The following is a 14505-nucleotide window of genomic DNA, read 5'->3' on the forward strand; positions in this document are numbered from 1 at the left end:
GCTTTTGAATAAGTAAAATAGCACTCTGTAATAGGGATGGGTGAGTCCTGATGAAAGGATTCGGTATTGTGCCGATGCCGGTCTTGTTTTAAAGCATCGGGTACTCTTGGAGGCTGATGATACCAGCCACTGATACTTCAGGCAAAAAAGCCTGACATTGTGTGAACCCTACACAGCAGTAGATGGGGCGATACTGCGGCAGTTTGACAAGGTCTTTGCTCAAATATTTTTTATCATCGTTTTAAATTAAATTTTAGATATCAAGGGTCTTGGTGTGTACTCAGAGTTGGTTATGCTGACTTGATATGGTTGTATGTTATCTATGGGCGAGATACCAGGTATGAGTATGCAGCCGGTACGAGCCTTATTTTAAGGTATCGGGTACTTATGGTGGCTGCCGATAACAGCCACCGGTACTTAAGGCAAAAATAAAAAAAATCTGACACTGACTAAGTCCTCCTTTGCAGTGGTCGACGTTATACTGCAACTGATTGTCGCATCGGTGAATCATTATCTGCATTAAAAAGAAACGTCCATTACCAAGTGATCCTTTGGGACACGGGCGGTCCACTGTCTCCCCTCTCAGCGTGCTGGGCCACTGGACGCCTCGCACCAGCTTACTCTCGCAGACGTGGGGGCCCTGCGAGGACGGCGGTGTCCAGCGGTTGACGGGCACGGTGGCCGTGATGGCCCGGAGGTCGGGATGCTTGTTGATGGAGCCGATGGGCCGCAAGGTTGGAGCAACTGGTCGGGCGGTGGAGGGGCTGGTGCTGGAGGTGAAGGGTCGGGCCGCCAAGGTGGTGGTCACCTGCGTGGTGGTCAGAGGACCTGAGAGAAATACAGAAAATATTTAGGGAGTGTTTCAGTAAAGTGAACTGGATAAAAATTTGACATGCACAGCAACATAGACTGGCAAAAAGGATTTAAAAATATTACTTTGCAGAGGATAAAGAATATATGCCTGTGAGTTTCATTAAATTGCCTGTATGCATATGTTGCGTGTTGTTTCCACCAGCTTTTGCTTCAAGAGTTTTGATACCGCAACACAGATGCTATGAGGTAGCTAACAGCTAACATTTTCGCCCACAAATAAAAGCGCTAAAATTGTCTGAATGGCGCCGAGTCGCTCGTATTTCGAGGTAACACTGGAGTAAGACGCCGGCAGCAAAAAGCTCCAAATAAGATCAAGCGTGAGAGATGTATGTGAATACTGTAGATGACGTCTGCCCAAGGTTCAAAAGGGAATATAAAATGGCACTTCTGAAAGACAGCCCTGGCAATAATTGGGGTTACAAATACTTTTTGGGGTCCTTCAAAGCATCCCCCAGAGAGTGTCCCTATAGGGGGTATTGGGTGGGCGAGGGGGGCGATGAGATAGCGAGAAGGCCCCATCACAAGTCAGGCAGGAGTAAATAATTGATCAAATGTACGGGAGAAGTCACCATCACTAACAACAAGACTAAATGGGAAGATAAAAGCCACGCATCACAACGGCAAAATCCTGAGTGATCAAACGCAGCAGCGCACATCTGCGCATCACTCACACAAGACCTTCATGTGGCTCCAGCTCCGCCGGAGCTCGCTTCTTACACTGACGCGTTGCCAAGATGCTCATCTCATCCTCCTCTTCCTCCTCCCAACCCACTTGCTTTATCACTTTCGCCCGCGACTTTTTCATTATCGATGACACGGAGCAGTTGAGATGCGCCTTCCCGTCGCCGCTGCGACAACAGCTGGAGATTTAAAAGCGGCCTGTTGGCGCTCGCTGCAGACAGATGTCGACGGGAATAGAGGCGAGGAGAGGTTCTGAGGGGGTTGACCAATCAAAAGAGTCAATCTGGAGCAAAACAGAATGCTAATTTGAAGGCAGCGTGAACATTAATCTAGTAAGATCCTCAATATAAGAGTTGTATCAATAAACAAAAATGAACATTGTTTTCTTTCTTTGTTTTTTTTTTAATAGCTCATAGCTACCCAAAACCCCAAATTCACCATTAACCCTTTCATGCACCCTGTAACCTGATAACGTGGCAAGCTTTCCACTGTAGTAACCGCTGTCCCTGAAAGGGTTAAAACAGGTACAGTGAGTAAAATATAAGGGGAAAAAACTAAGTGGAAACAGGATATACTGGAAGCTGAAATTATCACAAAGGTGTCACACAGGGAAGATATTTTAAATTGATTAAAAAAAATACGTGGAATTATATCCAGCAAAAAAAAAAAAAAAAAAAAAGCCAAAGGATGTGAAAACAGCAATGTTAACTGATGACGCTTAAATACATTTTCATGCAAATAAGATGTGAGCTTGTTGAATAAATCTAACCCCGAGTTAACTGCCGTGGGCTACGTTTCATTTATAACATTTGCTGTCACAGTCGAGAGCAGAAAGGTTTCATTTTATTTGCAGTGTCAACTTTTAATAGTCGCCTGTCACTTTCAGATTGATTGCGCGACTCGGACGGGTCTCGCCGAGGTTTATCTCGGCAATTTGCAACTTTTAAGATTGACATTAATTGCTCTTTTACTTTATTACGGGCCCAAAGTGCGGTGCCAACCTGTGGTGGGGTCCGGCGGACCGAATTCCAGCGGGTAGCGCAGCACGTTGTAGTTGTTCCACACGTAGAGCTGGTTGTCACGGGGGTTGTAGTCGACGGAGGAGATGTACTGGTACGGGTTGGGGAAGGCGATATTGACGGGCTCCTCGCGCCCGTGGTTGGTGTTGTAGGCGTACATGAGCAGGTCGCCGCCGGCCTCGCTGTCGTCGTCCTGGTAGACGGAGCGCACGGCGTAGAGCACGCCGCAAGCCATGAAGGCGTTGGACGCCACCCGCTTGTCAAAGCTGGTCTCCCACGTGCCCTCGAAGCGCAGCGTGTAAGGATTCACCTGGGCACAAATCAAACAGAAGACTCGATTTAAACACTCAGACAAGTGGCACGTTGTCAGTCACGCCCTCTGTCTCTGATTGGTTGTTTTTCCTCAGTGCAATGGTTTCTTGCAGATCAAATTAGAGCAGTACTTCTCAAATAGAGGGCCCCACCCCCAACCTGGGGGGGGGGGGGGGTCGGTGACCTGAGTAATATGTGGGGTTTTTTTGGGGTGGGTGGTTGTTTTTTGCCATACAAGAATAAAGTGTAATTGTACATCCACTACTGTAGGTGGCAGTATCTCTCTCATTTATTTATTTTCATTTCAGGCAAATTGATGCACTTTCAATTTTTTCTGTGACAGACTAAAAAAACATGTTCAAGTTATAGGTGTACTTATAAGAGTTTTATAGACAAATTATACTTTTTATAGTCGCGGCAGAGATTTGAGGGGGCGCCAAATTTTTCTTCGCAGGGGGCGTATAACAGAAAATAACCGAGAAGCACTAAGAAAGAAGTACAAGATGGGCCAGAGAGGGCTGTTTTTCTTCCACAGTTGATTTCGAACATGTCCGACAAGCTATTGCGACATTCTTGAAATTTTCTGCATATTTTAGGTGACTTCTCTCAATCAAAAACAAGATTCTCGGTTCATTTTGAGGAATCGGTCCTGCTTAGAAAATGCTCACTTTTAAAGACATACAAGACAAGCCACCTTGTGCCAGGTATGGTTAAACTGATTTTTGCTTCTATAAAAGGCAATATTATTATTCATACGCATGGAGTATGCTAAATAAGACCATGTCACTTTGCAAGACATAGAATAAAAATAACGTATTTGAATGTAAATCACTTGGAAATACGCTTGAACTGCACCTATTGATCGACGTTGGCTGATTAATTTCCGCCCGTAAAAGACAACATCAAAGCCAAAGAACAACCGCGTGTATTTCCAAAGGTATTAAACCTTCACATTGGCCGTCAGACATGCTGTTGTGCTTTCGCTTCGGTTTAATGGAGCGTCAAAGTGTACGCGTCGGCACAAAGCCGACGTCGGAATGAGCGTGACGAATAATCAAAGTCAGCAGAAAACAAACAATTTGTTAATGATGAACGCAATCTCTTTGAGCCGTACTACTTTTTCATTCAAATCGGGGGTAGGAATTCACTTTTAAGGTGAAAAATTACGAAGAAAAACATGATGTGTTTAATAATAATAATAATAATAATAATACATTTTATTTATAAGCGCCTTTGCATGCTGTCACAGAATTACATGAAGACATTGACGATTGGTCACCAAAATTTGATACAGTGCACTTATGCGGATATTTTTGTGCCATAAGATTCCCAGCGCCATCTAAGTTTAAAAATAAATAAATAAATACAACTCATATAGAAGAGATTTGGGATCGGTTTCACAGAAAAAAAAATCCAAAGAGGTGAAGAAAAAAAAAGTATTAGGGACAGCATTCATTATTCACAATTTTTCGCTATGAGCCAGGAGTCATAAAAATATGACATCCACTTGATGAGTTTTGGCGATTTTAGTTTTGATGAATGAGAGGGTCAAACAATACAGGCCGATTAGTTTTAAAGATACGACAACTTTCCTCATTTTCTGCTTGGTGTAATCCCACAGTGACATTTAACCTCCCGGCATTGGTCAAATGAGATTTCTGGTTTAGTTTAATCCCCCCCACCCACCCCCCGCTGCTGTGCCGTGCCGCACTGCACCGCGCCGCTCTCCCACCTGGCTGACCACCAGCCGCCCGTTGTTGGACTCGGTGGCGTAGATCACCCACAGGCCGTTCTCGTCCACGGCCAGGTCGATGTCCGACTTGCCGCCCCAGCGGTACGGCGAGGTGTCGTGGTAGTTGGCGTTGGTGATGATGGCCTCGCCGCTTTTGATGCGCGTGCGCAGGTCGTACTTGACGATGTTGCGCGTGCGCTCCTTGTTGTAAAACACGGCGCCGTCGTACACCACGAAGCCCGTCCCGTCCACTCGGTTGGGCAACCTGCGGAGGGGCGAGGAGATCAGTCGAGGCACTTCTACAAGAGGACCCGAACGTGCGGAGGCTCAGTAGGATGTCATCAATTATAAGCACATCTGAGGCTGTGAGTTTTTGAGCAGAAAGTTTGGCAACCATTCCCTTACTATGTAGCATGTAGGGATTATGACTAGATTTTTATAGGGCCCAAAAATGTAAAAGTCCAGAGGGTATATAAACACAACTTTAAGTTATGCATAAAGTTGCAGTGATTCTCCTTCCGTGTCGCCAACCATGAGTAAAAAAAAAAAAAAAATGGACTATGAAAAATGTCACAGTGGTTTAAACTTTTTTTTTCAATTGTAGTACAGTTCAGTTGTATTCAACAAATTATGGGGAAATGACAAAAGGCGCTAACTCATTACAGCCACTGTTTGCCAGTCTGCTCACTTGTAAGTGGTGGTGGCTCGGCTCTGTTTAAAGTCCTCCCAGGAGTTGTACTCGAAGAGCATGTCGGTGCGGTAGGGGGTCCAGGGCATGACATAGAGGCGGTCGCCGGACTGGAGTGGGTCCTTGCACCACGCGCCTGCCTGGTGCTCGGCCTCCTGCAAAGAGCTGGGCGCTTGCACGCGCAGCAGCGTCCCCGGGCACACAAAGACTGCAGCGGAAGGGAAGGAAGCGCAGTGGAGGAAGCGGACAGAGAGTGACGGTTATGTCATCATTAAAAGCTATGGCGGAGATGGTGAGGGAGCGGGGAACGGGGAACGGGGAGGGGAGGTTCAAACTAAAAAAAGATTAGGGTCGATAAAAGTTAGTTGGGAATTTAAAATAAGGACACAAAGGATAGGATGATAATGGGCAGCAGCAGAGTGAGATGAGATGCATTATCAGCTCATTTGTAGGACATCAGCGTCTTGCTCGTCGGGATATGATAAATGGGGAGCGCTCCGGCGGACGCTCGCTTCCCGCTTAGGTGTAGTCTCTAATCACATTCATCTCGGCCTACTTTTTTGATTTGATTGCGCAATTTTACCTCAAAGGCCTCGACAGAAAAACAGTCAACACGGAGCTTGTTTTATTAGGACCTCATTTGGCTCTCGGCTGAGCGTAAGAAGGCAGGCTTCCACAAAACGGTGCCAAAAAGTTGGGAAGGTCGCCAAAATACATGATCTGGATGACACCACTGCTTTTGGTATTGGCAAAAATGGAACAGCATCTAAAAAGGGGTACAGGAGCAGTCAACTTCTGTCCCTCGAGGTAAAAACTACACTCACCTTTCTCATATGATGAATTATTAGACTTCTAGGTGGTTTGTACCTTTTCCAGGAACAAAAGACTATCAAGACATTCATTCATCCATTCATTTTCCGAACCGCTTGATCCTCACCAGGGTCGCGGGGGGGTGCTGGAGCCTATCCCAGCCGTCTTCGGGCAGTAGGCGGGGGACACCCTGAACCGGTTGCCAGCCAATCGCAGGGCACACAGAGACGAACAACCATGCGCACTCACACTCACGCCTCGGGACAATTTAGCGTGTTCAATCAGCCTGCCATGCATGTTTTTGGAACGTGGGAGGAAACCGGAGCACCCGGAGAAAACCCACGCAGGCCCGGGGAGAACATGCAAACTCCACACAGGGAGGCCGGAGCTGGAATTGAACCCGGTACCTCTGCACTGTGAAGTCGACGTGCTAACCACTGGACTACCGGGCCGCCCTATCAAGACATGTTCACTATAATTTACTGCTCCAAGCTAACAAACGTTCCTCTTTTTATCACGTGAGGAATTGTAAATTTCTACTGAGAGGGAAATCTAACTCTATACATTGCTTATTGTAGTCATTTTAGTGAGGTACTTTTATTCCTTTACGATGCTTTTAAATGTCTGTAAATGCTTCGAAAGGTTGCACTCTTAATTATATGAAGCACACTGAGTTAGCTTGAGTACGAACTGCGCTATATAATATGCTGAACTCGCTGTCAAGTTACACAACCAAGTCATTCTGATGACGGCTAACTGTCAAAAATATGTGTGATTTTCTAATTGGGCCTCCCAGCAAGCGGTTCACCATTTCTGTCCCTCAAGGTACAGTGAAACCTACTTCAACCTAGAAACCTACTGTGTACCTTTTACAGAAACAAAAAAAGGTGTTCACAGGAAGGTTGTCCAAGTAAGCTAGCATATGCCAGGTCAGTGTTTTTAACGACATGAAGAATTGTAAATCATGACTTATATGGGGCTCTGGATGGAAAAATGACTTTTTAAATTGCTTGTACAAAGAGATACAGCGGGAGTCCGTTTCTGTCCCTCAAGGTGAAATCTACACAAAACAGTATTTCAGACCTAAAACCAAGGCTGTTGTTTTATTGGGACATTAGCAGCCACATTTTTTGGGGGGGTGCAAGGGGGCAGGCAGAACCTTTTATTAACCCTTTCATGCACCAATAATGATAAACTGTATCCCGATAACATGATAAGCTGTCCACTGTGGTAACCGCTATTCCTGAAAGGGTTAATGTACGGTGTCATGTGTTTTTATAAATTTGGGTCCCGGGAAGGAATCAAGTTTCAAGTGGTTTGGGTCTTATTGAGAATCCTATCAAACCATTCTTCATTTTCTCTGTACTACACAAGCAAAAAGTCTCAAGGGCACTGGCTTTTTGTGGTTCTTCTCCAACACAGCGTTGACACGAAGAGTTAAAATGACAATGTAAAACTTATTTTTACGTAAATTTCCCCAGTGTGGGACAAATAAAGGATATCTTATCAAAACATTGTTTTGCCCAAATGCAAATTTTGGGTTTTGTTCTGAAAACCGTAACCTTTTGAAAACAGTGGACAGATTGAAGATTTTCCAGTGCTCCTGTTTTCTGCGTTTTATGTAAACGGGGAAAGGTGAGCTTTTTTCGTAAAGTGGCAGAACCCAAATTGCCAAAGACAAATTGCTCGACATTTCATTTAGGTTTGGTCATTTCGCTTGGTGTGCGGTGTGTCTAAGATGATCTCCAAGCGGAGCTGCTGGCATCCTCACAGAAACCAAAAAGAATTGAAGCCACTACAACCGAGGACCCCCTCCCCAACCCCTCCCGCTCTCCAATACACCACCCCCACACACACACACACATCTTGTGCCAGTTTAGTAATATGGCTCTCTGGCTTGTGGTAGCAGACACCTGCTGGTCACATCGTGATTGAACGCGTCTCTGAACTAATTGGACACTGCGGGGGAGATGTGGACACACGGGACACGGTGCATGACATCCAAGCGCATTCATGTGGCGAGTGTAGAACGCACATGTACTGTATGTACACTCACGCACAGGCGACGGAAAATTCTGTCACACAGTGATAGATCAGTCTGAGCTCAAACCGTTGTTGAATATTGCATGGAGTCTGGTGTTTGGAGGAGAATGCTAACGTGAATGTCTGTATGCTAGGTCACTAAGGAGTGAGCTAGTTCTGACTTTTCCGCCGCATAGCCGAATTCGCACTTGAATATTGTACTTGGGGAAGTTGGAAAAAAAAAAGCCACATTGAACGTATCAGTGGAAAACGAGACACGCAAACAGCGTTCAGGGATTTGGCACAACAACAGGGTAAGCTAGCAATAGCATTCATTGTGTCGCTTCTAGCAATTCACTATCAGAATAAGTTCTTGGTAGTACTTCACTTGGTAGTCAATAGCACCTAGACAAGTCATTGTTTTCAATTAATTTGAGTTCATTTGTCAGGCAGGTAAATTTTTTTTTAACAACTTCCGTAGTTCAAAGCGTTACCTCACTTAAGCTAGTGACAAGGCTGCAGACAGAGAGGAGCTAGTTTACAAAACAGTCAGTGTTGTCAAGTGAATATTTCCCCCACTCCAATGACAGTTTTTCAGAAGAAGAAACTTAAATTCCCACCATGAGACAAACAAGAGCGGAATTACCTTCAGATTGTTTTGCCGATCACAAGAAATGAGCCCAATCACAGGTTATCACAGAGTCAATGGCGGTGAACATTTCCAAAGACACAGTCCTTTTTCGTCATGTTGGAAACTTTTGACCCGAGGTATGTGCTTCCAAGAGGCAAATATTTAGCAGTTGCCCTGCCTCACCTGCACAACTGAAGAGTTCAAACGTGAGAGCAGACGTGTCTATTTTTGGTGAATTTAGAACTATTTTTTATTTCGGGGTTCCAGGTGAAAGTTTATCACTTTTTAATTTTAAAAATTATTATAAATTAAGCAATCAAGAGGCTAATTCGGACAAGAATCTGCTTTGTTAAAAAAAAAGTATTTCAAAAAGATCTTTGATGCCATTTCATCGCAAAACCAGACGTGTGCAAGAAAACAAACAGGTCCAAAATGTTCACATAACCATACGATCACACTGATTTGGTAAGTCCTATTGCTGTGTGAATATAAAATGACCATGGGCAATATTGTTCAAAGCTATCCTATTTTACTCTCACTTTCAAGCACAATCAAAGCTAATTAGCAGTGACTTACGACAGATCCTCGGCACAATCACGGCTGAGGACGTCTTTGATCAGTCACGAATATGTGATAACGAAAATGGGCTCGTGATTGGCTTAATGGTGATACTATCAGTTGCAGTAAAACGCGTATGGCACTTTGAATAGTCATTGTCATTTGCTAAATCTGATAGTGAAGACGGAAAAAAAAAATCTAAAATCGGCTATGTGCTTTGTGTGATTAACCAAAAAAAAAACCCCTAAATATGATTTTATTTTAAAGCCTTACCACCCAGCAGTAACACTGTAACACCGTGTTAATCCAACACGGCAGCAGGGAATAGGACTGCCAGCAAAAAAGGAATTGAATGAAACACGAGCATAAACAAACACTTAAGAGAATCCTTATATTTGACACCCGCAATCGTTAAACCACAATGGAGGCCTCCGGTGTTTGCCTTACAAATACAAGCATGGGAGTCTGAAATATACAAAATAACATTTGGAGTTAAATCCGGCCGAACGACGAATCCTTCCACGAAGGGCAAATCTGACTCCGGCGCACTACAATCAAATGGAATCTTCATCGAGCCAGACACAGTGGGGGAGTAACACACATTAGCGGGAAATAAAAATGCTTAAAAAAAAAACATTGTAAGCACTGTACAGGGCGAGATGTTATCAGAGCTGAAATGCTGCAGCGCCAGGGAGACGGCCGATAAAAGTAGGACAGCGCCATAAAAGTACAATGCTGGTGTAAAAAGGAGAAATAAACAGCACGCACAAGGCGATGGACTTACCGGGTCCATGTAGGTGACCCATAAACAAAGCTGGGAATACTCGGCCTCAAGTTAGAATTAAGGACAAAAACAAGAACGCAATCGTACACAAAATTGGATAAATGACCACAAAATGTAAGTATTAACATGCACGCCAGCAACAACCACATCTCATCCGTATAACCATCGATGACAGTCATCGTCTTATACGGCATAGGAGATCGGAATTATTTTTAGCCTGTGACCAGTAAGCCGAAAAAAAAAAGCAATGATAGCTAGTCATAAAACTGCTTACACAAAATGATATATACAAGCATATGATTCAATGCAAATACTATCAGAGAAGTATTCCGTTAATTAGATGCTTATCGTTGTGGTTTGCAGTTTGCGATCAAACAACTGAGTGTGATAGAGCACAGTTTTACAGCAATGTAAACCGAAACCACAAAAACAAACATGAAAGGGGGACATGTTACAAAAAACTAAAACAATACACCCCCCCCCCCGACATTTCAATTGCTTGTGTGAAAATAGTTGGGCCTCTGGAATGCCTGCCAACCCTATCAAGGGTGAAATTAAACAACGAAGTACATCTTTTGTTATCTGCCTACTTCTGAAAATGTGCTTGTAAACATGTCCTTCCGAATTGCATGTATTGTGATGTCGCAATTTGCCTCATTTGGTCCTGCTCCTACACTTAGTACTACAACTAGTCTACTTTGTACTTGGCAGCTAGCTAAGAGAGGGAGCTGCATTGTTAGCACAAATTAGCGTTAGCTAACATTGTTAACAATAGTCTCCTCCAGTCACTAGCCGTCACTAGTTTTGTTGCAAGCCAAAAACATCATTTCATGGGCCAATTTGAAGTACTGATCCATGTTAAGAGTTCAAAGGCTTTTTTGTAACCACAAAACGTTTTCCGAATTCAACTGTGTTTTCACAGAAGATTTTGGTGTTTAATCTCATTAAGATTTTGCAGGTAAACAGTACCTTATGAAGTGTCCAAAGAGTATAGTGATTTCACGATGCTGAAAGTCGATCAAAAGCAACCTGGGTGGGGTGCCCCCTTGTCAGTACATTACACTAGTAGTGCCAATATACTCGGCCAAGAACCCCTTTATTATGAACGACACAAAACATCAGCGTTCTGGCCAAAATCAGTCCATTACTGCACCTGCCTCCCCGAAAATAGCCTTGTCCTAAATTGGTATTTGCCTCCATTTTATGGGACTGACAGCAATAACATTAGCTGCAGTGTAGACCACCTGAGTGAGAGAACAAGTTCCAATTCTCAACACTCTTAAATGAAACACAATTGTACCACAAATCATTTTTCAGCATTGAAATGACTGGAAATTGCATCAATACGTTCCAGTTTTTAACAAAAGGAAAATACCACAAGATAGCATTTTCTAAAATATAAAGAATTAACAAAACTACATTGAATTAAAAAAAATTGTGGCTCCTTTCGGTGTGCCCAATTTGGCCAGTAGGGGCAGTATAATACAGTCATGTGGACAAAAACAAAGATGTCTTTCGCAAATACTTACGGGATTCAATAAACTGCAATTTTCTTTGTTGTTTTTCACAAATGATCATGTGTGATGAGGATTTTTAGGTCTGTCTCCACTTACAACACTGAAACTATCGATACTATTTGTTAGCCCATCTACGTTTATGATTTACATTGAGTGTTAGCATTCATCTAGCGAGAGGTGGTGGTTTAAAAAAAATAAAAAATAAAAAAACAACCGGATAGAATTCTCTTTGTTTTAGGTTTACTTTGACATCAAACTTCGACTCGGCGTGAAAGTGAACAGCTTGAAGCCTCTTTTTTGATCAATTGTTTATGATCTACGAAACTGCTGCTTGTTATTAAACGAGATGAGTTGGGTTCAGTCATACAGTGATCAAGTCTTGAATATTTGCTCTAAAATCAAAGGAGAAAAAAAAATCTGCTGAACAACAGCTTACGTCTAAAAAGCCAGGTCACTTGTACGTCAATGCACCACCGTACCACGACAGTAATGCTTTAGCCCGTCGTTTCATTATTGCGCACTTAGAGGCCACACAAACAGTCACATTTCACACCTTGCACAGACGGACAGACTGGGGAGAGGTCTTGGCGGGGCTCCATTAACTCAGAACCGCTTCCTGTTTACCTCGCCTCCCTCTCTCACCCTCTAATTGAATGGTGATTGCAGCAGCGGGACGCAGTCGTGACGAAAAACCCAGCAGCAGTCTTACAGTATGCAACGTTATTATGGCCACAGTATGAACGAGGTATTAAGTAACAGGCATTAGGAATTAAGCATAAATCTTCAGATTAGGTATTATGCGGTTCTAGTATGAGCAGGTTGGCCAGAGGAAAAGCCACGCGGATTTAAAACAGGCAGTCAGATTAAATCGATTAATTCTTGTTGGAGTGAGAATCTTGTTGTTTGTGATGGGCAGCACTTATTTAGCCTCCAAACTAGCCAGATGGCAAATGGAATTTACCTTATCGGGGATTAAAAAGACAGAATTTTATTTTCTAATTTTTTTTTTGTGTTGCTATCACACGCCAGCACAGCCATTAGTGCGGCACAGACGGGGGAAATGCCGCTGTAATAATTGACTATTCATCTCCATAATCCGTCTCGCGGGCACAGGTCAGCCTGCTACTTGTCAATATGAGTCTACTGCAAAAAATGGATTGGGGGGGCACTCTCCCCTGAGTGAGAAGGACTCATTTTCTAAACGACTTGTAAAACAATTAAAAGGTGAGCTGCTTGAGGCTACATTTAGGATTTTCATTTTGGATGCCTGCTGTCGATGACGCATCCAGTACAAACAAATACAACAAGCAGTAACTATTCACTTTTTGAATGTCACAATGATCATTATAGGTTGTTGATTATTCATTGAGAATAAATATGCGGATAATATGACGCTAGATAGGAAAAATCATGATTACTCTCATGCAATCTAGTCATAATACAGTGAACCCCAATTATTGTGGTCGACACAGTACAAGCACCCTCACCCTCAATAGGTGAAGATCCATGATGCATGACCACATACATTAAAAAGTAAATCAATAAATGCCCCTCCAAATGCTTTAAAAACATTTTTTTGAATGTAGTCAAACATCATAACATGTACAGGGATGATTGGTCATATTGTACTCTAGTACCTGGGTGCGTCCATGTGCCTTGGAGAGGCGGAGCCTGGTCAGGTGGCATGTGGAGTACGTTTGATGTCTGGATATTAAATCGAACGAGTGAGTGTATATATATATTTTTTTTAATCTAGAATGCTCCGCAGTTTGCCTTCCCGGCCCTTGTGACCTACTACAGAGCGCCCGCTGCTCTAATTGAATCCTGCACCTGTTCCTGGCATGTACAGCATATGGGCAGCAGGGGGCAGAATGGAGCACAGCACGCTGCTACCGAGGCGCATGCTGAAAGAGTTAATGGGCATGAAAGCGGGTTACGGTCGCCGTTTTTGTAAATGTGCCACACACGATGGGTGTGTGTTATTTTTTTCAAGATAGTGGTTGTAAATAGCACGCCTGGTTGGCCCAGAGAAAACCAGGAGTAACTTGGTGGTCAAATATATGGAACATTGACTGCAAAATTCGTGTACTGCATCATTCAGTGCCCTTTTTATTAGTTCTACTTTCATTTGCATTTTCCTCTTTGTCTTATTGCTTTGGGGAAATAAAAGGCAGATGGAGAAGATGGAAAAGAAGATTCAAAATACAAAGTGGAAAGCAAGTTCTAAGGGTCCACGCTGGATAGTGTTGGTTGTACGGCAACACAACTAGGACTAGAACTATTAATTGAAAATGTGCTATTCTCAAAAGGGGAGAAAGAGAGTTGATTAATATTAGCAAAATTCTTCATTGACAAAATAAATATAGAGTATTGAAAATGTAAAAGCACATGTACCCACCCGTGCTATGCTTGTTTTCCTCACTTCTTCTCACATGTTGCTCCGAGCATGTTTTCAAATGTATATTATACATAAATGCAATCAGTGCTGCGTTTAAAAATATTGCAGTGATATTTCCGCAAATACAAACACTGTGTATTCGACGAATGACGCAACTAATATTCATCAGGAGAAAAAAAAATGCATCAGCGTGGAGCCCCAGAGTGCGGTCTACATCATGGAAAAGGGAAGAGAGAGAGAGAGAGAGAGAGAGAAAGAGCAAGCGAAAGCAACGTGCAGTAAGAGGTCAGAAATCGGTTATTTCCTGTAAAATGAGAATTTAGAGTTAAAAGTTAACCTGCTGAAGAGCAACAAGGTGACAAGAAAAATGCTGCGTGTGCTCCTTACGTTTCCTTCGGACTACAAGAGGGTCAAGTGAATGGAGTGAAAACACAATAGTGTACATACACAAAGACACACGCACCCTCCCACACCCCCACA

At 43.3% G+C, this 14505-nt stretch overlaps 1 protein-coding gene across 2 annotated transcripts in view; it reads right to left on the reverse strand.

The window, feature by feature from the left end:
* Positions 1-14505, reverse strand: part of adgrl1a (adhesion G protein-coupled receptor L1a) — a 129406-nt gene that overhangs the window by 21465 nt on the left and 93436 nt on the right. For both annotated transcript variants that reach the window (XM_086132178.1, XM_086132177.1), the window contains exons 5-8: positions 5306-5513; positions 4618-4882; positions 2556-2883; positions 541-828 (exon numbers count right to left, since the gene is read on the reverse strand). In XM_086132178.1, coding sequence (XP_085988304.1) covers positions 541-828; positions 2556-2883; positions 4618-4882; positions 5306-5513 — 1089 coding nt within the window. The remainder of the gene's footprint in view (positions 1-540; positions 829-2555; positions 2884-4617; positions 4883-5305; positions 5514-14505) is intronic.

The sequence above is a fragment of the Hippocampus guttulatus genome, chromosome 16, assembly GCF_054856545.1.
Source record: "Hippocampus guttulatus isolate MCC_2025c chromosome 16, RoL_Hgut_1.0, whole genome shotgun sequence".
Classification (NCBI taxonomy): domain Eukaryota; kingdom Metazoa; phylum Chordata; class Actinopteri; order Syngnathiformes; family Syngnathidae; genus Hippocampus; species Hippocampus guttulatus.